Source organism: Lycorma delicatula, chromosome 10, assembly GCF_047948215.1.
Source record: "Lycorma delicatula isolate Av1 chromosome 10, ASM4794821v1, whole genome shotgun sequence".
Lineage (NCBI taxonomy): Eukaryota > Metazoa > Arthropoda > Insecta > Hemiptera > Fulgoridae > Lycorma > Lycorma delicatula.
This window is the reverse complement of record NC_134464.1, coordinates 95,574,039-95,596,872: the sequence shown is the minus strand read 5'-3', so window position 1 is coordinate 95,596,872 and position 22,834 is coordinate 95,574,039. Positions and strand designations below refer to the sequence as shown.

Here is a 22,834-nt window from a genome sequence, read left to right as displayed (position 1 = left end):
ACACTTATTTAGGTTTACCAAAATTACCAGAAAGAAATATGATAAATTGTGAGATTCATCTGCTATAATAAGAAAAATAATTTCGTTGTTGAAACTGTGAAACAGTAAACATCATGGTTTATTTTGTATATAATCTCATTAAAGTGGGATCTATTTAAGTTATTGATTTTATCCATAAAATACATCATTAGCTTAACTTTCTTCGCCTACGTTACTTTAACATCCTATCGATAATCAAGCGAGACATTTGGAACTACCGATAGGGAATATCGATGTCATCTAACCGAGCATTGACGATCTGGGCCGAGTATTACAAGTGCTGTTGCCAATTATTGGGGTTGTAACTTCGTTCGTTAAAATTATTAAAGCGAGAAAAGTTTCGTGTGTATGTACATTACGATGCCTTGATTTTTTTTTGTAGTATCTTGTAACATTCTCTAAGCTCAGTTTACTGCTTCATAATGCAGGAAATTTGTGAAAATATGATATCTGCTATTGAGCTCGGCAGAACCGACATAGTGAAGTCGATGTTAGACGCTTGTAAGTTTACATGTTTTTATTTGAGGTTATGTTTTATGAAATTAAAAACAAAAAAGCAGATATTTTGTATGAGTATCGCAATGTCAGTCGTATAATTTATCATTTATTTTTCGACTGGTTGACGTTTTGTCCTTTTTTTAATCATATTATTCAAGAAATGTTCTTCGCCGGCGATGTTATTAAGTAATAGAAATAGATTTACCAAAGTACTTTTTATAATTTTTTATGCTCAATTTTTTTTTTATTACGCTTTGAAACTGTTTTAAAAGGACCATATTCTCCAACTATATTTATCGCTACTCATACTTGCCTGAAATATCTTTTTTCCAATGATTTTGGGCAAGTCATTTTTATATATATTTGATATTATACAAATTATATATGTATATATCTTTTTTTATTGAACTTGTAGGGGGAATTACAATGTATTGTATTTTCGTTACTTTCATTGATGATGAATGTATATAAATTATATTACAGTTAGCTGATTCCTGTGACTCATAAATATAAATATTTATTTTTCATAAATTACCCAGGCCTAAATGTTGAACGTACGGCATAATACTGTTAAAGTAGTAAATTTGTCATCAAAATATCGTTACTGGCATGTATATATTATATATATAAATGACTGATATTTAATTGCTAATCCAAAGAATTAAAAGAAGTTTTAGAATCAAATAAACTTATGATGTTTCACCTTAGCAATAGATTTTTTTTAGCAAAGGAATATATCTTTGCATTAAAATGTAATGTCAAAGGAAGTGAAATACACAATTTATTACATCATATTTACATTGATTAAACAATATTTAGTCACATTACAACTGTTAATTAATGCCCTTAAAGAAGTTAAAAATATTGATAACCATAAAAAAAATACTACTGTACTAAGTGAATATTTTTACAGTACTTCATTTCACATATTTGGATTTTTTAAAAATTGCCTCCATTATTTTATTGAAATGTAATATATTATATCAAACTACATTTTTACTAATTGTAGCTAGTCACACCTGCATTGTACACTATTATGGAATTTAAATAACAATCAGTCAAGTTAATATTTAACATTGATTAAACTATGTTATGAGCGAATTAGGTTATGTTGATATTGTACAAAGTTCAGCACACAGAATCATAGTAACCTAACCAAACTAAATTAAATTTCACTTAAACGAAGTTATTTATTTCATAAATAATGTACATTTACGACAACCCATACCTTAACCCTAACCCAACTTTAGTTCTAATATCGTTCTTAACTTAATGTCACTGAAACCAAATTATTTAGTCTGAAAATAATGCTTATTACACTTTTACAGTGTTGAATTATGAAATTTTTGTGAGGGTATTGTATAACTTATAAGGGATGTAACTCTGATAAAAGGTGTTGCTGACGATTAATTTCAGTTGTAACAAATAACTTAGGTCTCTCCAAAATAACGTATATTACAAATTTCATCAATTGGAGGTGAGCTCATAATTGTATATAATTACTTGGTAGTGAATTAATACATTTAATTTTTCCTTTACATTCCTATCTGGAGTGTAAGGCCTCAGCAAAGCAGCACCACTGAGTCTTTTTTATACCCCCTCATCGCCAGTTTCCTTCATTGCATTATATCAAGTTATCTATTTCACTCTAAGACCCAGTATAAAGTTTATACCACATCCTACAGACAATTGCCTTGGTTTATAACAGCCTGTCAGAACTTGCATTCCAAAATCCAAAAATCATAATTATGTTTTTCCAGATGTGTTCAAAAAGTAACTACTTCCTTTTTTAATAATTTAAGTACTTTAGATTAGCTAAGTACAATCCATTCCCAATAAGTGGTTTTGTAAGCTATATTTTAAAAAATATACTTATTTATCTTGTATTTTTATTTCTACAATTTTTTAAATTAGTCTTTCTGTTTGTTATTTGTTTTTCATTATAAATTTATTATGTATTAAAAGAGCAGGACAAACTCCAGGACCATTTTATTTATAAGGCTTATTAAGTTTTTTCTTAAAAAACTAATTGAATCTTCCAATTTCTGTATCTTTTACGAGTGCCTGAATGAGATTTGAAATATCCACACCACTTGAGTTCCTAAAGGTATATATCAACTCAACATGAAGCATATAACCTTGGAATAAATTCATGAGAAACAGGTGTTTCCAGAATGACTCATGTTCAGTTAAGGAAAAAAATACAATCTTCATCAAACATCCTATAAAGGTGGACAAGGAAGTCTGAAAAATGCCTTAGTGAAGTAGTGTAATCCTCGGACTTTATATGGAGTATTTATATTAATTATTGGCATATTATTCATATTATCCCTTTTTAAGCTCTGAAGTTTAATTTGTGCCATGAACAGGGAAGGTTCAGATGGAGGAAGTACAAACTCTCTTATTCACGAATAGATTAGCTGTCTCATTATTTTCTAAACCTTTGTGTTCAGCTACCCATTAGAGCTGTACCTTGTAATAGTTGGTGAGATAAATAAAACAGGTAACATTCCCGTACCAGCTTAAATTGATACCAGTTCAGCATTTCAAGGATTGGTGGATCCAAGCAGAAATAAAGTATTCTTGTCTCTGCAGGCCATCTCTTTACACTGAAAAAATAGATGGCATAAATTCTGGCATTTTTTGGCCTGAAATTTTATAAAACTTAACTATGTAGTACTTACTGAAGCTTTTCTTCTGGAAGCCATAGGTTGATATCATATATCCCTTCTTTTTTTCCTGTTTAGCCTCCGGTAACTACCGTTTAAATAATACTTCAGAGGATGAATAAGGATGATATGTATGAGTGTAAATGAAGTGTAGTCTTGTACATTCTCAGTTCGACCAATCCTGAGATGTGTGGTTAATTGAAACCCAACCACCAAAGAACACCGGTATCCACGATCTAGTATTCAAATCCACGTAAAAATAACTGGCTTTACTAGGACTTGAACGCTGGAACTCTTGACTTCCAAATCAGCTGATTTGATCATATATCCCTGCTTCTGCGTATTCATTACATCTGTAAAAACACGACTGTTCCTTTGCACTGCTGGAATGAAATCTCTCCAATCTGTCTATAGGAAGTGCATGAATGGAGCCATAACACTTGACATTTTGTCAAAAGTAGTAATATTAATATATGTTCAGCATTGGTAATATCTACCTTCCACCACTCTACATCAGTGCCGTGAAATGCAACTAGTTCATCATTATTTGGTGTTCTGCGTAATGGTAGGTCCCTTGCACCATTGCTGGTCTCCAACCATTTTTGTTACAAGCCTTCTTCATTGGTCTCAAACTTTGTAGGTTTTTGTCCCCTTCTGGACCTCATCAGATGATTAGGTATCAACAATAATGCGTGGATGTAATGTTTGAAATCCAAGAATTGCTTTTATGTGAAGTTAAGAACTGTACTTCTTTAATGCAATTATACTTAATACAGCTGTAGCCTGCTCCTGAAAGCCCTTGAAATAGATGAATGCACCGACTTCTGGAGGTTCTGGAACTTCTCTTTTACAATAAATTGATAGCCCTTCCCTTACCATGTGATGTCTGCAATTTCGTCATGTAATATTCTTTGAAGAATTTATAGAAGAGGTGTTATTTCTTAGTTTTATATCACTCATACTCAAATCATTAGTGAAAGCTTAGCTTTTTTTATTTTCTACAGATGTGTGTCTAGCAAAATTCTTGTGCATCAATAAACTTTAGCTGTTTAACCCAGCTTGAAATCTCCAAAGTGGTGTTGCCCAACCTAAGGTAAACCAATCCACTCAAGGTTTTATGTTTGGTTAATATCACTACTGTTGTGCCATAGTAAATAAGTAAAGACCACTAATGATTTAAGAGATTAATCCTAGAGATTCTGATGTGAGTATTCCCATTTCTTTGTGGTTTTGAATTAATGAATGTGAACAGTGAAGATTAGCCAGTAACAGAATATGATTTTTTCTCTGCATATTGTAGTTTATTGAAATAAATCATATTTTGCTTATCAATGCTGTTTACTATGTAAAAAACTGCTCATTGGTTTAATTATCTATATTAAAGTATAATAAATAAATAATTCTGTATAGTGAGAATTAACTTTCTTATTATTAGTTTTATTTTGAATGTTACTCTTAAAATATAATTGAATACATATTATCTATGTGTATTTATTTCCATCTGGAAGTTTTTCTAGTCTAATTTTTACTTTATTTCTATCTAGATTCAGAATTAAGAAATGTATATTGTAATACTTTTATTATTCATATCAATTTATTATTTTTTAGGTAACAATGATGGTAATGGAGTAGTAAAAAGTAAATCAAAATTATTAAATCAACCATTCCATGAAGATGGTACATTCCTTGCTTTAGCTACAAAGGTAAATAAATATAAGTATCCTTTCTTCTATTTATTCTTTCAAGTATATATGTATATATGGTAGTTTATGTCTGCTCATCTTCCTCTTGGGTAATCATCTTCTTTTCGGCTTTCTTTCATTTATTTTTACATCTTCATCACACTTAGTAATTTCTTTTCATTGAATCTTTTAATATACCTATAAAATCAAAATTTTTCCCTCCCTCAAACTTCTTTCCCCACCATCACCTAGTTTTATATAAACCCCAAAAAACATTATACCTGTGAATTCTTCCAGCATTTCAGTTAATGCCTATTTACTGAGTGTCCAGCTATTTAAATTTGATGTTCCAGATTTAGAATTATTTTTAAACTATCTTTGTATAGTTTCTCATAAAACTCATTATTATTTCAGCTTGGTGAATCTAAAGCAGTGGAGAATGTGTGAAGAGATTGTTTTTTTTTTTTTTTTAACCTTTGGGATCACCATTAGGTATTGCTTCAGAGGATGAGATGAATGATTTGTAGCACATGTGAAAATGCCATGATGTCTGACCGGGATGGCATTTTCACACACGCTACAAATCATTCATCTAATCCTATGACAAAATATCTAATGGTGGTCCCGGAGGTTAAGCGAAAAAAAAATTTCCATGCATCCTCCACTGCTTTAGATCCACCAAGTGAAGAGATTTAATCTCCTCCAGCTACACCGACCATTCGTCTTCCAATTTCTTCTATGTAATTAGCTAAGAAGATTGAGATTTAGCCAGATCATCAGGTTGTTTGGATTGACTAAAATGAAAATCTTCATTTCCTCACATCACAAATGCGTTCACCGATCTGGTCTCTGATAGGGTTGGATGACCGAACTTCTGCTTTATTATAAAGTTTAGCAGGATCATCTCTTACAGCTAAGTTTTGGGAGTTGAAGTGAGAGTACCTAAGAGAGTTTTGTAGTATGAATTCTTGTATGATTATTTGTTATAGGATTATTTGATACATTCTTAAATAATAGAGATGGTAAGCATCATTACATGTCGTCCCTTATATGTTTGTCAAAGTTCTCCCGGATGAGTTTCAGAACTTATGTGATGGTTATCTTGGTTTAATGGTTCTTTAGCATAGACAAAATTTTACTTTTGAGTCATCATAATTTATAGACTAACTATAAAAGAGTCACGAATAATCTACCGGTTTACTGAATGAATGAAAGCAATAAAATGTATGAATGATTTTAAGACAACAAAAATGAATCGGTTGTATTTATTATATTTAGACTTAGAACTAAATTTTATATGACATTGTTTAAAACAATTATGTTGTTACATGGAAGGAAACAACTTTATGGTCGATAAGATTGAGGTTGAGAACAGAACTTATCGAGCATAGTTCATGATTTTGCACAAGTGTTCAAATAAGTCATATTATTTTTTCAAAAACAATCGCATCTTAACATGATTTATTAGAGAATTCACTGTTTAGGATAAAGTTCAAATTTTCTAACAGAGCAATCTTGTGTCTGTAAAATTATGTAGATTTTTTCGTATGAGGTGTGGCACATCAAAATAGAGTGGTAAAATTGGGAAAAAGTCCATCAGAAATTGAGTTAAAAGTACAATATGTTCACCTTCTGTTTTCAATTATTCAAATGATATTATATTCTTTTGTTTGTTGAAAATCAATGTCGGTATATAGAGTAGTGAATCAGAACTCACCGTTACAGAGATGTCTTTTAATCATTAAACCATCTTTAAATTTGATTCTTGATTATAATTTACATTAAAAAATAAAAAAGTAGATAGTTAAATTATCAATGTCATAATGATACTTATTGTAAATAAAGGATGTAAAAGGAAAAAATTACTGCATAGTTACAAGTCGTTATCACTGACTTAATATAAATACTCTGTTTAAAGATTTATAACTATTTACATATTATCGTGACTGACAACATTTTTGTTACTATTTTCTTTTCCTAATATTTGATGACTGAAGATGCGATGTACTCAACAAAGGTATTCTCATTGTTAGATCCTATTTTTTGTCGATTGATTTGGTTTGTAATATTTCATCATTTGTTATATGTATATTAAATTGGATCATACCTTATGTGGAGTATATAGGACAGGGCTGTGTGAAAGGATTATCAGTTGGCAATTACGGTAAAGTTTGATTCAGATACTGTCAGACCATGTATATATGATATTAAATAACACATTAATTTTAAGTACACAGGTTGATCAGGGCACTTGCTAAACTGCTACCTGCTGCACTACATTTTGTTTTTATTAAGTGTTAGAGTAAGATTATGATTTCAGTTGTGTTCTGATTGGCGTGTCATTTTTTTAATGTTTCTTGTAGTTTATTAATAATTTATTCTGAGTATGTTATTAACAAAACAAAGAACGGACTTTATAATAGTGATGCAGTTAATTGAATTTTTAAAAATGTTGGTTAGTGTAATGTCTGTAGATTACCCTAATAGTTTGATACGACATATATTTGAACTATTATGAGCAATTAAAAAAATGATAAATAAATAAAATGCACTATATTTACTCTATATTGATGGATAAAATTTATAATTTGAAAAAGAAAATTTAAGTGTTATTAAACATGTACTATGATAAAAATAATAAAATAATTCTATGTTTATTAGTTTGGTAGTAGTTGAATTTTGATTTTTGTTTTATTTACAGTTAAATCAGGGCGATATAGTAAGAGCTTTACTATCTGTTGGTGCCGATCCAAACATTACAAATAATAAAGGACTTAACTCATTGGATCTTGCCTCAAACGAGCACATGCAACAAATTTATCTTCAAGAATTACTAAGGGCTGTTGCAAATTCTGAGTAAGTTTGATTTTAAGCGTTTGAGTTTTTTTTTTAATTTGGTTCAAACAAGTTTGAGTTTTTTTTAATTTTTTGCAGTATTCTTACTAAAAAATTATCATCATAAAAAAATTTATAAAAAACATTATTTTATGATCATCAAATCATTATCATTATTTATCATCATAAAAATCATTTTTTTATGATTTATATTTCAAAAACAAACCTAACTTTATAAAATTGGTTTCAGTTGTAAGTATTCAAAAAATAAATAAAAATATGTAAAAACTGAAGTTAAAATTTATAAATTTGTTATATTTCTCTTTCATGTCTAAAAGCAAAACAGTAATTATACGTAATATATATATATATATATATTTTTTTTTTTATAAAGGAATAATTTTAAACTTAAATATTTTCCTGCATAAAACAGTATATAAGAAGGAACCCTTTTTAAACTAACTGATCATATATTGTCAATGAAAATGTGTGTAAAAAATACCACCTTATGGTATATCATTGATGATATTATATTTAAGAAAGACCGATTGATAATATTTCACCAGAGGAATAAAAAATTGTTTTATTATTATTATTTATCTGCTATAATTACTAATGTTCACTATGGTACTTTTTTTAAATTTGTGCTAGATATTATTTAACTAATTTTTTCCCTTAATGTGATTAAAATATTTTCAGTGGTCACCATCAAGTTGTGGGTTTTATTTGATTCAGTGCCAAAGTTTGAGTTTCTTCTATTATAAAGGAGCAAAATTTGAAAAGCTAAAAGGAATAAATAAAAAGTAAGGGACTAGGTTTTACTTTTGTCAATAAAGTTAACGGTTTATTGAGAAGAGGTTTATGTATTTGCAGATAATTTTTGCTAATATTGACTTAAAACATTTATACACCAATACAACCCTTTTACTTTCTCGTCTAGGTAACACTGCAGCAGAGCTGTAGCTCTAGAAGAGAAAGTATTGCAATCAGTCCAATTTGGGCATATGCAATTTTCACCTGATCTTGACTTTTTGACACCTAAGGAACCCAAAAAAGCAGATGGAAATGTTCCAGATGTTAATGTTCGTATGTACATGTGTATATGTGTGTTTGATGTTGGCCTCTAAATCACCTTATATCTCCAGAACTACTGGACTGACTGATCAAACTTGATCAGATTACTTTTATAGTTTACTCATAGTTTTCTTAGGCACTTTTGTTAGCGGTTAAAATATAACAATATTTACAAAAAAAACTTTTGCAAAATCACACCCCATCCCAAAAAATTCTGCTGTAGTTGTATGCTATGTTGTGACATCACAGGTGAACAGTAGAATTAAATAAATGAATAAATTTAAAGTGTAAAAAAGTAACTCAATCTGGCTGGGTCTCAAACATGATCGCCCGGTTGACTCAGTACCTGGTGTATTAAGCCTTGTGACTACACCAGTGTGCCCAGTGTACAAGCAAAATTTGTTCTATGTAAGTTGTAAAATAACATTAGTTTAGTTAGTGCCGACCATTACCGCTAGTACCGCAACACCTGCACAAATTAAATACGGTATGCATGCGCTTAGAATCATTGAATTAAATAAACGAAAAAATATTATATTTAAATAAAATTATAAATATTTTAAATTAAGTTGTACGTAAGCTGTGTATCAGAAATAATCCACAGTTGTAGGACTTTCCTGCAACACAGCTTTAGCCATGTGACACCAAAGTCCTGCAACTGTATTGTCAGCTTTTTTCTGGTACAATGAAATAAAATTAAAGGGGAGTACCAGGTAAATTAAAAAAAAGTTACAAGTAGGACAAATATATATTATAAGAATGATAATATTATTGTTTTGGCCTATTGACAAAAAGGATGCTCTAAAATTCCCTATAGTACTGCTGCCATCTGACATTGAGTTAAAAATCAAGAAATCAGAAAAATAAACTATGGAAAGGAATTTTGTGTTTGTAAAACCAGGTGTAATTAGAACTTATAATAATTTTATGGGGGGAATATATTGTAATGATATGATGCTATACTGTTTTCTCAATTAGACAACTTAGATATTGGAAGAAAATTACTTTTAATACCTTTGGGTGTTTGCTAATTAATGCACTTATTTTATACGTCAGAACTATAAGAAAAATAATATTAAACAAATGGCTAGGTTTAACTTTATTGTTTCCATTACTGATTCTGTGTCTGAAGACTGGTTAAAAATAATGGGTAATAACAAATCTTTGTGATAGTCATTGTGGAATGAAGTTAGAAAATTTTCCTGACAGAAAAGAAAAATGTGCTGGGTATATTTATAAAGAAAAGGAAAAAGGAAGAGATTAAGGATTGCTTGTGTAAAGTGTAGTGAATGTTGTCTTGATGTTCACTACAGCAAGCACTTCTGTATAGAGAAGTAGAGGTGGCAGTTCAAAAATTTGTAAAAAAAGTTGTTAATAACAGTGTTCAGTTTTTTTTTTGTTGAAAATTCAAGAAATCAGGTACTAAGTGTTTATGTAAGTACATTATATTATAAGTACCTTATATTATGATTTTTGTATTATTAGCATAATGAAATATTTTTTGCATACTTTTCTTCACTTAGTGTGATTTTCAAAACAAGATGGGAGAAAATGAAATAACGTATATATTTTATTTTTCAAATAAAATTCATAAAACTTTATGTAGATTCACAAAACAGATTAAAATTAAATTAAAATGTTTCCCATTGATAAAATGTTTTTCTTAGTGAGATAAATTATTTTAATATTAGAAGTATTATTGGCATGATGCAAGTAATGAGAAATCCAATTAATAAAATATTTTCTAAAATGAAACTAGATTGATGGTGTGTTTAAATAATAGTGTATTTCTTTTCCTACAGTTTAAAAAAAAAATTGCAGAAATAACTCACATGTGTAAGGACACTTAGAATAATGTGTTTTATAACAGTATATCTTATTTGGCTACTGGTCTTTTTCATGTACATGACCTTGAGAAGATCAACTTTGTAACAGCTATTAGCCGCAGCAGCATCTAATGCTATTATTTATTAGATTTGCCATTAACATTTCATTCTTACTTCACATTAAATATATTTCAGGATATTATCTGATGAAGCTAATCGTAACAATAAAAACATGATAACTGAGCAGGTACACATATTCCCCTAGTTGCATATTTTCTTCTGGTTGCCTCTGCTTCCTTTATTTCATTCATTTTTTTATTTTTTATTTTAGAAGGTTGTTTATTATCTTTTTACAACAAGGTTACCATGAGGTTTTCTCTCTGTTGATGAAGATTGATTTTTTTCTTATACCTTACCCTGTAATTAGAAATTTTATTCTTGTTACATGTAGTATTTTGTCTGACATACCATCATTAGTTTATAATATTTGTTTCTTAGGGAGGAAGAATTGTCAACTTTTCTAACTTTTTGTTCTGAAACTTTGCATATTTCTGCTTAAGCTCTGTGTTTTTGGTGGTAACATTGCAGAGCCAAACAGCCTTTGTACTGATGATTATGCATGTGTTAAGCAGTTAATATAGTTAATGTAGAATTTTTTCAGAGTTATACTTAATTCAATGTATTTAAATTTGATATCATTTTATTATATTTATATATCTTCATTGTTTATGTATATGTTTTATCTATCATTTTTAAAAGTAATAATTTTATGATTTTTTTAAAAAACTTATTGTGTTATCACTGATAATCTTATCACTTATATAAGATAAATGATCTGGCATGTTTTTTATTGTTTTGTTAATAAAATAATTACAAAGCTTAATGTTTTTGTTTTCTTTTTATTGTTATTACATTTGTGAATGGATGTTAGTTAATCAATCACTTTAGTGTTTGAGTGATTTTTTCAATTAAACATTGGGAGGTAAAAAACATACTCATAGACTACAAGACAAATTTTGAGTGATGGATAATACATCATTATTGTGAACAAAATAAATTTTGTTTCAGTGTCTCTTATTCTTAGTTAACCATTTGCAAAATCTCCCAATTCCATTTAATAAGTTTTAAGAAAAACAATAAAAACCCCTTTTTTAAATAAATAAACAATTTGTGAATTTTCTTACTCTAAACTTTAAGAATGGATTAAGGAACTTCAGGACTGTAAATTGTACTAAAAGTGGTTTAAAAAATTGAATTACTTTTATACTGAATTTTTTTAACAGGAAAAGAGTTGTTAATTGAATTACAATATTTTTATTTCATAAATCACAGTATTTCTCTAATGTCATCTACAAATTCATTGATATGATCTGGTTACATCCTCATTATTTATTAAATTGTGTGTGGCATGTTACATACTAAGTTCTTTATAAAATATAAGTTGTCTTTTGCTTTCCATAATTTCTCAAAATGTTTTTTCCAGAAGAAACTATCTCTCAATTTGGCTGATACACAGTTATTTCACTAATTTTTATTGAAGTAAACTTCTTCCATACTTAGCAAAATCCTTTACTTGCTTCAGGGTCTTTAATGTAATTGTTCCCCCCCCCCCCTCCTAACTAAGGTGTTCTAATCTCTGTTAATAATTTTGTAATAAACCTCTTGGATTGGTTAAATTTAAATAGCTTGTTTCTTTGTTGTTTTTTTTGTATATTTAACGTTTCAGATTTAAAATCTTGAATTTTTTAATCTCTTCCAAATCTTATTATGGAGGCATGTTTGCTAATAATTTTAAAATGTTCTTGGAATGTTGTAATATGTCTTTTATTCAAATTTGTCTCAACTGTGAGACAAACATGTATGGAGTCTTTTGTTTTTATTTCTTTAACAATTTTAAGGTGAAATCTACCCTTTCCTTCCTTTGCCATGTACTTTCTTTCATATTCAACTAATCTCTTCCTCAAATGAAATTCACTCACTTTAGTATGTAGAATAATAAAAAAATATTATTTACAAAATCTGTCAAAATTATCTGTTGCCCAATAAGAAAAACTGTGCTATATTAATAGTTTGTTAAGCAGCACCAAATTAAAAAAAAATGAACCATTTTAATTATTATTTTTTGATTCATAATTTTTTAAAAGCATTATTTAATCTAATTAATATTAAACATGAACTACAAAGATATATGGAAGTAGGAGGTTAGTGAAAAAGATAATCTAATATAGTGCTATGCTTATTACTCCACTCCAACCTCATTACACTTAGAGAAAAAAAATTTTTTACCTCTACTTTTATAAGTGGAAATGGTAAAGAGGCTTATAATAAACATAAATAATAAATGCTTGAGCGGAGGTGGTAAAAGGTTTTGATTTGGGGGAGTGTTGAAAAGCGGTATTATTGCGATTTCCGGCGAAAGTTGACATAAAATAAAAATGAAGTATCCAAAACAAAAGTTGTAGATCATGCAAAAATCTACAACTTTTGTAGGAGTTACTTTCTTTAACATAACACCAAAATTTCCAAGAAAAATGCAAAACAATTTTTTATTTTTTATTTCCGCAAAAATAATTTAATCTTTACAAAACTGGGTGAAAGTGTATCTTTCTTTGTCTTAAATAACCACAAATTTTTTTAGCTAAAAAAATCAAGACGTTTCAAGATATTCATTTTTCCAGTCAGAAACACTTTTTTTAAAAAAAAAATTCTACTTATAAAACTCATCGTACAGAGTTCTGCCAGTGCTTATTTTTTGTTTTGACATATAGTTTTTGGTAAAATAAAAAAATCTATAATCATAATTCAAAAGCATGCTTAAAAATGGAAAGAAAAAATGACTTGCAACAATAAATTTTTTGTGTTGATAATTTGTTTAAATTAAAAAAAAAATGTTGAAAACTGGTTACACCATTCAATTGTACAGAAAAAAAATACAAAGAAACTCTGTTTCATTGTTTGACCTGAAACTTTTTTTTTGTACAGTATTGCTATAAACATCTAAGTCACAGTTTCATTTGTATTTTTTTCTGTACAATTACAATTAACTTGCAATTGAATGGTGTAATCAGTTTTGAATTTTTAAAAAAAATTATCAACAATTACTGAAATATTCATTGTTGCAAGTCATTTTTTTGTTGTTTTTTTTGCATTTTTTTTAATTGTGATTATAGATTTTTTTTATTTTATCAAAAAGTATATGTCAAAAAAAATGAGCACTGGCAGAACTCTGTCCGGTGGTTTTTCTAGTAGAATTTAAAAAAAAAGAAAAAAAAAGAAAAAAAGAAGTGTTTTGGACTGGAAAGAAGGAATATCTCGGAAATTCTTGATTTTTTTATCTAAAACAATTTGTGGTTATTTAAGCCACAAAAAGCTATACTTTCACCAAGTTTTGTCAAAATTAAATTATTTTTTCAGAAATGAAGAATAAAAAATGAAAGAAGAAAAGAAAAAACAACATTGCATTTTTCTTGGAAATTTTGAGGTTATGTTAAAAAGTGACCTCTACAAAAGTTGTAGGTTTTTGTATGATGTACAATTTTTGTATTGGATATTTTTTTTTATGTCAAATTTCGCCGGAAATCACAATTATACCATTTTCACCTCTTTTCAACCCCCTAAATCAACCCTCCACCACCACTGCTCTTACATTTATTTTCTTTGTGTTCATTATAAGTCCCTTTACCATTTCGTCGTATAAAAGTCCAGGTAACAATTTTTTTTTCCTCTAAATTAGTTATTTTGATCGGTCTGGTCTGTATGTAGGATTAGAGTGTTTTATTCTGGTAATGAGATACTGGACACTGAGACAGTTTTTTGTTCAGCTGTTCATAAAAGTTTTGAAAGAAAACACTGCATTCAACATTGATTTTAAATCAATTCTAGTGGGCTTTGATAAACAGTAAGTACACAGATTCTTTAAGCAATTTACAATTAGAATATGTTCACATCTCAATTTTCATTTACAGTGGACTTAGTGGGTTTTGTAAATGGTTGACTTATTTATATTCGGAATGTTAATTTATGTACTAGCTGATAAAAATTAACCAAAAAGTGGATTTATTAATTTGTATTTATTTGAACTCATATTATTGCTATTTAATATTACTAAAATTTAGAAAAGTTAAAGATTTATTAAATCTTTTTAAATTAAAGATTTAAAAAAGTTAAAAAAGAAACGCGTAGTATCTGATCCATTTCAAAAACAGGCCAAAATAGTTTCATTTTACTAATAAATAAATATATAGACACCTGGAACATAGGGTGGTCTAAAAGGTATTGGCTTAACCAACGGGAATGATTCAGGGCATCAAAATAAACAAAAAGGTTGATATGGATAAATGAAGTCTTGCTTCATTTACACTCTGCTATTTTGCTATTTAGTTTGCTATTTTGTATTTTTTTTTCAATAAAAATTTTCATCTTGAGAAAAGATTGAGATATTTAAATGAATTTTGGTGAATATATACCCAACTATTTAGTTGTTTGACCATTTAGAGTGTATGAATACACACTAAATTGTTAAAGCCATTATTGTATTTCTACTGTTAGAATACTTCCCAAGCTAATCAGGTCATAAATTTATGAGACCACTGGTGAAATCTTAAAAAATGAATGAACATTTATTTTTATAGTGATCAATAAAAGTTTCTGAAAGAAAGTAAAGTAATTAACTATTTTCAGAAAATAGACTTACATAACTGAGTGGCTTAGCATTTTTTTATCCTGCAGAATTTCTACTCTTTATTCTTTTGCACAGGCTTTGAGTTTACGTGGTAAATCAGTTGTCTAAGTAAAATATGTACAAATTGTGTAAAAATAAAATATGTATATATTCGCAACATAAAAATTTGATGGTCATTTTCCCAGGGGATTGGGCAGAGTCAGGAGCATAGATAGTTTATGTTTGTATATATGTCCAATATTTCTCTTATTCTATTGTGCTATATTTCTTTAATCTAAATTTAGTTTATTATGTTTATATATACTCAATATTTCTCTTATTTTATTATATTTCTTTAAGCTAAATTTTTTCATATCACTGTTAGTTTTAAGTTTTATAACATTTTTGTTTTATTTTCAGTGTTCAAAGAGTTACACAGTTAGTAAATGCTGGTGTATATGTAAATGCTTGGGATAGCCCTACAACAAAAAATACACCACTTCACTGGGCTGCTTGTTATGCTGACAGACATGTTGTATCATGCTTACTGTATGGTAAGGTTTTTATTTTTTGTTAATTAATATAATATGAGAAGTTTAAATTGGGATGGATACCTAAATCAAATTTTCTGTAAATGGAAACTTTTACATACTTATTTTTGGTCTATCTGAGATGGTTGCCAATGGGATTGAAGCAGCTTTCGTCTCTATTACTCATAATGTGTAGGTTAAATTACGGGACAAACTCTCCGATTGGTTGGATGTATGCTACATGATGAAAGATGCTTACATTAACTGTTTGTAAGGGAAAACTTTAAGAGTTACTCTTTCATTTTATTTGTGATTTATTACTATAAATTGAAATTAAATAGCTTTAAAACCCCCAATATTTGTTTTTGTACATCCTGTATATTTTGTTAGCTTTTATATAGATGCAAAACACTCACATTCCCGTAAGCATTTTCCTCTGAGAGAAAGAGAATGGAGATTTGGTATGTTATGTCTTATCTATCATTCTAGACACCCTTTCATTCCAAATTTAATGATTTTTTTTATTCTTAATTTTTTTTTTATCTCTCAATTTAATCTCATTCTTTATTTTATCTACTTTATGTTTGTTGTTTATGACAGATTTGTTTAACGTGAAAAAAATAACTAATTCCAGTCATTTTGCATTAAATATTTTCTACTGTAATTATTATAATAGGCATATGAAAGTTTTTATATATATGTTTTTTAGTGTGTTAAATAAAGCAAATAAGCTGATTACTTACTTGTGTCTCTTCACATAAGGACAGACTTAAGGTTCATGCATGATGCGTAAACTAACAGTTAGAATTTTTAAATTTAATGATACTTGGTTACTAATGATTTCAATGAAACTTGCAAGATGAAAATTTTTTAACCCTTTATAACCCTGGTTTGAAATATAATCAAAATTTTGTTAATTTAAACATATTTTCACGAGGTCCCTCTTTCTTAATAAAAAAAGTAAATAAAATAATTTTTTAGCTTATATATACTCAAAATTGAACTTCTGTAAAAGAAAGGTAGATAAATAAAAATAAAAATCCTGTAGAAGGTAATTTAAGTTTCATTAAAAGTTTACTAAGCAAAAGCAAATATAAATGTGCCGTAGTTCTACCTGCAGTGTTTAAAATAGCACTGGCATTGCTAATGGTAGAATTAAGGGGATAGTGTACCACGGTAAGATGTTATAAGTAGGAAGAAGCCAGTTACAGTCCAGCAATCTATCTCTATCCTGTGCATAACTGAGCCTTCTATACTTCCAAGAGTAATACATCCTTTTTTGTCTTTTTTTTATTTCTTTGCTGTTAAATTATGTAGCTAAGCTATGAATTTTTCAAGTGATTTTATTAACTTATTTTCTTTAATCTATCTAAAATGTTAGCTACAGTAATTGCATTATTATACTTTAATAAGCATTAAAATGTCATAAATTACTTTTAAATTTTACATGGTTAATAATGTAAAAATGATTAAATTTTTAGTTTTATATACTACATTTTTTCAATACTGTAAAAAGCTAAGAAACAAGCACAGTTTATTTCTCATCAGTTTTTGAAACTATCAGAGAACGTTCCACATAATTCAGATGATAATTACCATTACGTGATTATTAAGTAATATGTTGTTTATAAATAATGCACAAATATCACATATAAACTATTCAGAATTGTTAATTTACATTTAATAATTTTTAATTTTAATTTAATTTTTAATAAAGTTTTAAATACTCATCACCATAGCTGGTCAAAAAATTATGTAGAGATTGCATTAGTATTGTTATTTATTTGTTGTAGATAATCTTGTTTTGTTTATTGTATTGTTTATTATAATTTATGATGTTTTGAAAGAAAATTAATTATACTGTGCCATAAATCTTTCTATCATTTATTCTTTTTATACAGACAGATGCAAAAGTTGCACACATAAAAATTAAATATTCCTATAATTGAAAAAGTTCTATCGGCTACTGCAAGATAGCACCATGATATTAACAACGACAAACCTAGATGCCATTGTGTTGTGTATTGATCACATAACACTTGCAGTAATGTTTTGTTTATTGCTTTGGAAACATGTCGTTTACCAATCAATAAACATTGTCATTGCCATTACCCAAAAACAACGAGTTTTCATTGTTGAATGTTGTTTTTTCAATTTTTTTTATGCACATGTTGGAAATGAATTTTGTGGGAAATATCCTGACGTGGCAGCGCCTAACAATTAATCAGATAATGAGATTAATCACTCGTTTTAGAAAATGTGGATCAGTTGCAGACAAGAAGAGAACCAGGAAACTGGCCGTTTTGATTAATGCTAAACCGTCTGAGGTTAAGAATGTTATGCAGCATTGATCTTCAAAAAGCTTGAGAAGGCTATCAGCGCACTTTCAGATTTCATACAGAAGTGCTCAGACAGCGATGAAGTGGTTACAATTTTGTGCATACTGTAATTTTGGGTCTTGGTCTTCTATGCAGCTCCATTTTGTTTTCATTGCTATAGCAGCAATATGTATATTGCTGCATATAGCATGCAGCAATATACATATTTCTTCTGAAGTTTAGCTATTAGAAAGTCCTTTGGAAGATGCAGAAATTCTAGCTCTTGCCTTTACATTCTCTTAAAACTACCTTGTGTAAAATACAAGACTTTCTGGCTATCCAAGGTGTAGTCTTTCCATCCCTTGCTGTCTGTAATACAGATATTGTTCTTCCTGTTTTTCTTCCTTCATTCTCTGTTCTGGGGGACCTGCAATAACTATATTATGTATGCCTGCTACTTTTATATATGTGTGAGTGCCTTATGCGCCTTATCTGCGTATGTGAGTGTGCATTCAGATCAATTCTGTGTGTCAGAGCTCATACTACATATGGATGCACATTACCAGACACTGTACATTAGGACCTAATTAAGGATTGCTAATCAAAATTAACATCAACCTTTGAACGCAACGTAAAAGTTTACTATACTAGAGAAAGCTAATATAGTAAAATACAAGGGCCATTCAATAATTAAATAGGCAAACATTTTTAGTGAAGGAAATACGTAATTCAGGCAATTGACACTTTTGTAAGTGTTAGTTGGCAACCTTACGAAGAGTGTTAGTCAGCTGTTCGATTAATATTTATGTAAACATAACCTCTAAAGTCTTAATTACAATGGAATGTCTGCTCGAAGAAAGTGCTTTTGAAGAACAGTGTTCTGTGATCCGATTTTTACTTTCGGAAAGTGAACAACTGTCAGAAATATTCTCTCAGATGAACAAACAATACGGCAGTAGTTGCATAAACCATGCAAGTTTTTACACATGGGTGGAAAAGTTTAAAAGTGGCCACAATAGTGGACCTATGAGCACTGCTCTGGCATCCAATAACAGTGTTGACCTTGGTCGTAGATTCTCATATTGATTCATTTATCCAAGAAGACCGATGACTTACAGTTGAACAAATTGCTGAAAAATGTAGAGTAAGTGTTGCACAGCTCATTCAAAACTAACCAAACTACTGTAAGACTTGTGCAAGGTGGGTTCTCAGAGAGCTTACCGTTCATCACAAAGCCGAGAGACTTCACATTTACACTGAACTCAGAAATCATTTCAGTAATGAAGGTGATGCATTTTTGGACAGGATTTTAATCTGTGATCGCCTGTCCGAAAGAAATTCAAAATGTAACTCTCGGCTAGTAATGTCATGTTAATTATTTTTTTGTAGTGCCCATGATCCGATTTTCTGATTATTTGGAAGAGCAACGCACTATCAATGTCCTATACTACTCGGCCATGATTGAGAACAAAGTCAAGGCTATGTTGAAGAGGAAATGTCTGGGATGGTAGAAGAAAGGCATGCTTCTTCTTCAAGACAATGCTCAACCTCATATGCTACAACTGATGCTGGAAAATATTGGCAAAGTGGGTTGGGAGCTCCTACCTCATCTTCTTTACAGCCCTGACCTTGTCCCTTTGGATTTTATCAGTTTGGTCTGATGAAAGAAGCTTTGCGTGGCATCAACAACAACAAACAGGTAAAGAAAAAAGTGCAAAACTGGCTTCGAGATGAAGTTAAAAAATTCTTTTTTGAGGGATAAGAAGAATCGTAAAAAGATGGGACAAGTGCAGAGAAGTTTGGTGGGGATTATGTGGAAAAGTAAACAAAAAAATTGTATTTATTTAATAAACCATATTTTCTGTACAGCTATTTGTCTGATTAGTTATTAAGTACCCTTGTTCTATATAACATATCAAACCAATGATGTAGTATCCTTAGGGTAAATAAATTCATTCACCATTTCCTATGTACAACTATGTTCAACATTGTTCCTATGTTCAACATTTCCTATGTAACAACATTCCTAAATGAATATATTGTTATTATGGGAATCAGTGTGCTAAATAAAGTTTAAAAATCTGTTTTTATTTAAATTACTTCCAGACATTTCTGCTATTGAACAAATATAATGTTTTAATATACAGTTTAACTAATATTCTGACGAGGTCAAAATATTACACAATACCATTGTAGTATTATTTGTTTAAAGCTTAATTCATATAGTAACCTCCATTTTTTTACAATCTTGCCAAATTCATTTGCCCAGAACTTCATTTCTCTTTTAGGATCACCCCTTGTCAGCAAATACCAACAACTTAGAACCTGCTTACAACCTTTTGATTATAAAAATTAATAAAATTGAAGAATCCAAAACATATATGCTTCCCTATGGATATCCCTTTGTGAGAAACTTTCACACAGTGAAGCCACCATTTCCAGCATTATTTACTTATGCTTAAAATAACCTTTTATATATTACCTTTTCCATTATACTACCTAACTATGAAACTTGTAGAATTATTAGACCACCAGGTTTGTTTTCAGAATTTGGGCATTGTTTGAAGGAATAACTCGTATTAGTCACTTTTTTAGCTGTTAGTACAAGAGAATATACAATTTCTCCCTCCTTAGGAAGTACGAGAATTTGTATGTTTTAAAGAAAATATTTGGCTTGTCACCTGAAAAATTATTCATTAGTATACTTCTTGGGTAATGTGTACAATTCTTTTAAAAGCTTTATCAATTCTTGGTGAGTAATGTATTGCTAAAAATAATCCTGAAATAATTTGAATTATTAAGCATATTCCTAGTAGTGATCCGAAGTTTCATCATAATGAAATGTTTGATGGTCTTGGCAGATCAATTAAGAAGGAATTTAGTGGTCTTAATTTACGTATGGATTTAAACATAAGTTTTTTTTAGTGTTCCTTCAAATGTTCTTACGATGTTATTTACTGAAATTATCGTGATAATTAAAATTATTATTATTGTTAGTGTAATATTTATTTTATATATTCTAAAAAAATTTCTTGTTGATTTTTCTTCAGTTAGTTTGGTTATTATTTCTTTTGTTTCATTTAATTTAATAACTACTTCTGTGGCTGGGTCTAGTTTACTTACTATTATAGTAATTAGTATGGTTATTATTCAGATTAAAAAAATTTTTGTTCTTAGTTTAAATTTTTCATTTGATGCGATTCTTGATATATATATGAATATAATTATTAGTCCTATATAATTATCTATATTATTAATAATAATAATAATTTGTTTATTGTTATTGATTTTATTAGATTATGGAGCAGATATAAATGCAGTTAATGCATGTGGAGCAACTCCATTACATGATGCTGTTGTGAGAGGAAATGAAGATATAGTAGAGGAACTGTTAAGAGCTGGTGCCAATACAAATTTACAAGGTACCAGTGGTAAATGGGCTGGTAAAACACCATATGATTTAGCACAGACTCAGCCTCATTTAGCTGAATTGTTTGATAGATATAATTATGATGATACGCAGATTGTACCTAGAGGTAATTATAAAATTATTATTGCTTTCATAAATAAGTTATAAAATAATTTATAAAGTAATTATTGCATAGTTGTTATTATGCAATAATTTTTAGGTTTGTCTGTTTACATGCACCTGAAAATCTGTAGGTGGAACTATTATCACTCTATCCACCCACAATATAATGTTCACAATTCTGTATTGCATTGTATTTATTTTTCTAGAAACTAATTATTCATGTGGAATCTTCTTAGTGAAATCATAAATAGCAGTTTGAAATTCCTGGTACATGTGCCAGTTTTTCTTTATGAACACTTACTTTTTTGAATAATCCCAGAAGTAAAAGTCCAGGTGCTTAAGTTCAGGTGGGCACATGCCCTAAGAAAATTTGATGTTGCTGTCTAGTACATATACAGTCAAGCATTCCATAAAGTTACTGAAACAGGTTTTAAATATCAAATTTTCTTAGGGCATGTGCCCACCTGAACTTTAAGTACCTGGACTTTTACTTCTTAGTTGAGTCAAAGTATTATTAATTTCATCTTTTCATCTAATTAGTTCCCTCATAAACTGGTGAATGATTTCACAATAATGAGCAGACTTTATTATTTATGCAAAAAATATTGGGCCGACTATTCTTCAGAACATTGCACCCAAATCTTCTGGTCATGTTTGAGAAATTTCATGTATGGCATGTGGCTTGTTGGCAGATCAAACACGTGAGTTCTGTCCATAGCACATATTCTGTCAAATGGAACTATGCTTCATTGTTGATTTCAGTTATTGAGTTTGTGTTTTCATAAAAAATTTAATCTTATTAATAAAATGCCACAAATGACTAAGTAGTTCAATAGACTATTCTGCTTATCGTATAAAGCCAACTGAGATATTATACCCGTTTTTAATAATGATTTCCCAACCTTTTTTAAGTCTGTCAGTGGTTTTTTTTTTTGTATCGTTTATTGTGGAGAAATTTTTGTCACTGACTAAACCCTTTTTGAATTTGTACAGCAGTTGGTTGTAGCCAACCAGAATGCAGAACAGCTAAGCAAGATGCAGAATGAGTGAGACAAGACTCCATTATATTGTTGCTCAGTTATCGAATATAGCACAGGATGTAATAATAAAACTGCTATAAAATAATTACTGCATTCACATGTGTAAATTGAGTAACAACAGTAGCATTGAG

The 22,834-nt window shown here is 29.2% G+C and overlaps 1 protein-coding gene across 1 annotated transcript in view; it reads left to right on the top strand.

Annotated features, from left to right (window-relative positions):
• The first annotated feature begins 316 nt into the window (after positions 1-316).
• LOC142331764 (uncharacterized) overlaps positions 317-22,834 on the top strand; it is a 58,806-nt gene continuing 36,288 nt past the window's right edge. The window contains exons 1-5 of the mRNA XM_075377847.1: positions 317-540; positions 4,815-4,909; positions 7,590-7,744; positions 15,704-15,837; positions 21,428-21,667. Coding sequence (XP_075233962.1) covers positions 462-540; positions 4,815-4,909; positions 7,590-7,744; positions 15,704-15,837; positions 21,428-21,667 — 703 coding nt within the window. The 5' untranslated portion in view covers positions 317-461. The remainder of the gene's footprint in view (positions 541-4,814; positions 4,910-7,589; positions 7,745-15,703; positions 15,838-21,427; positions 21,668-22,834) is intronic.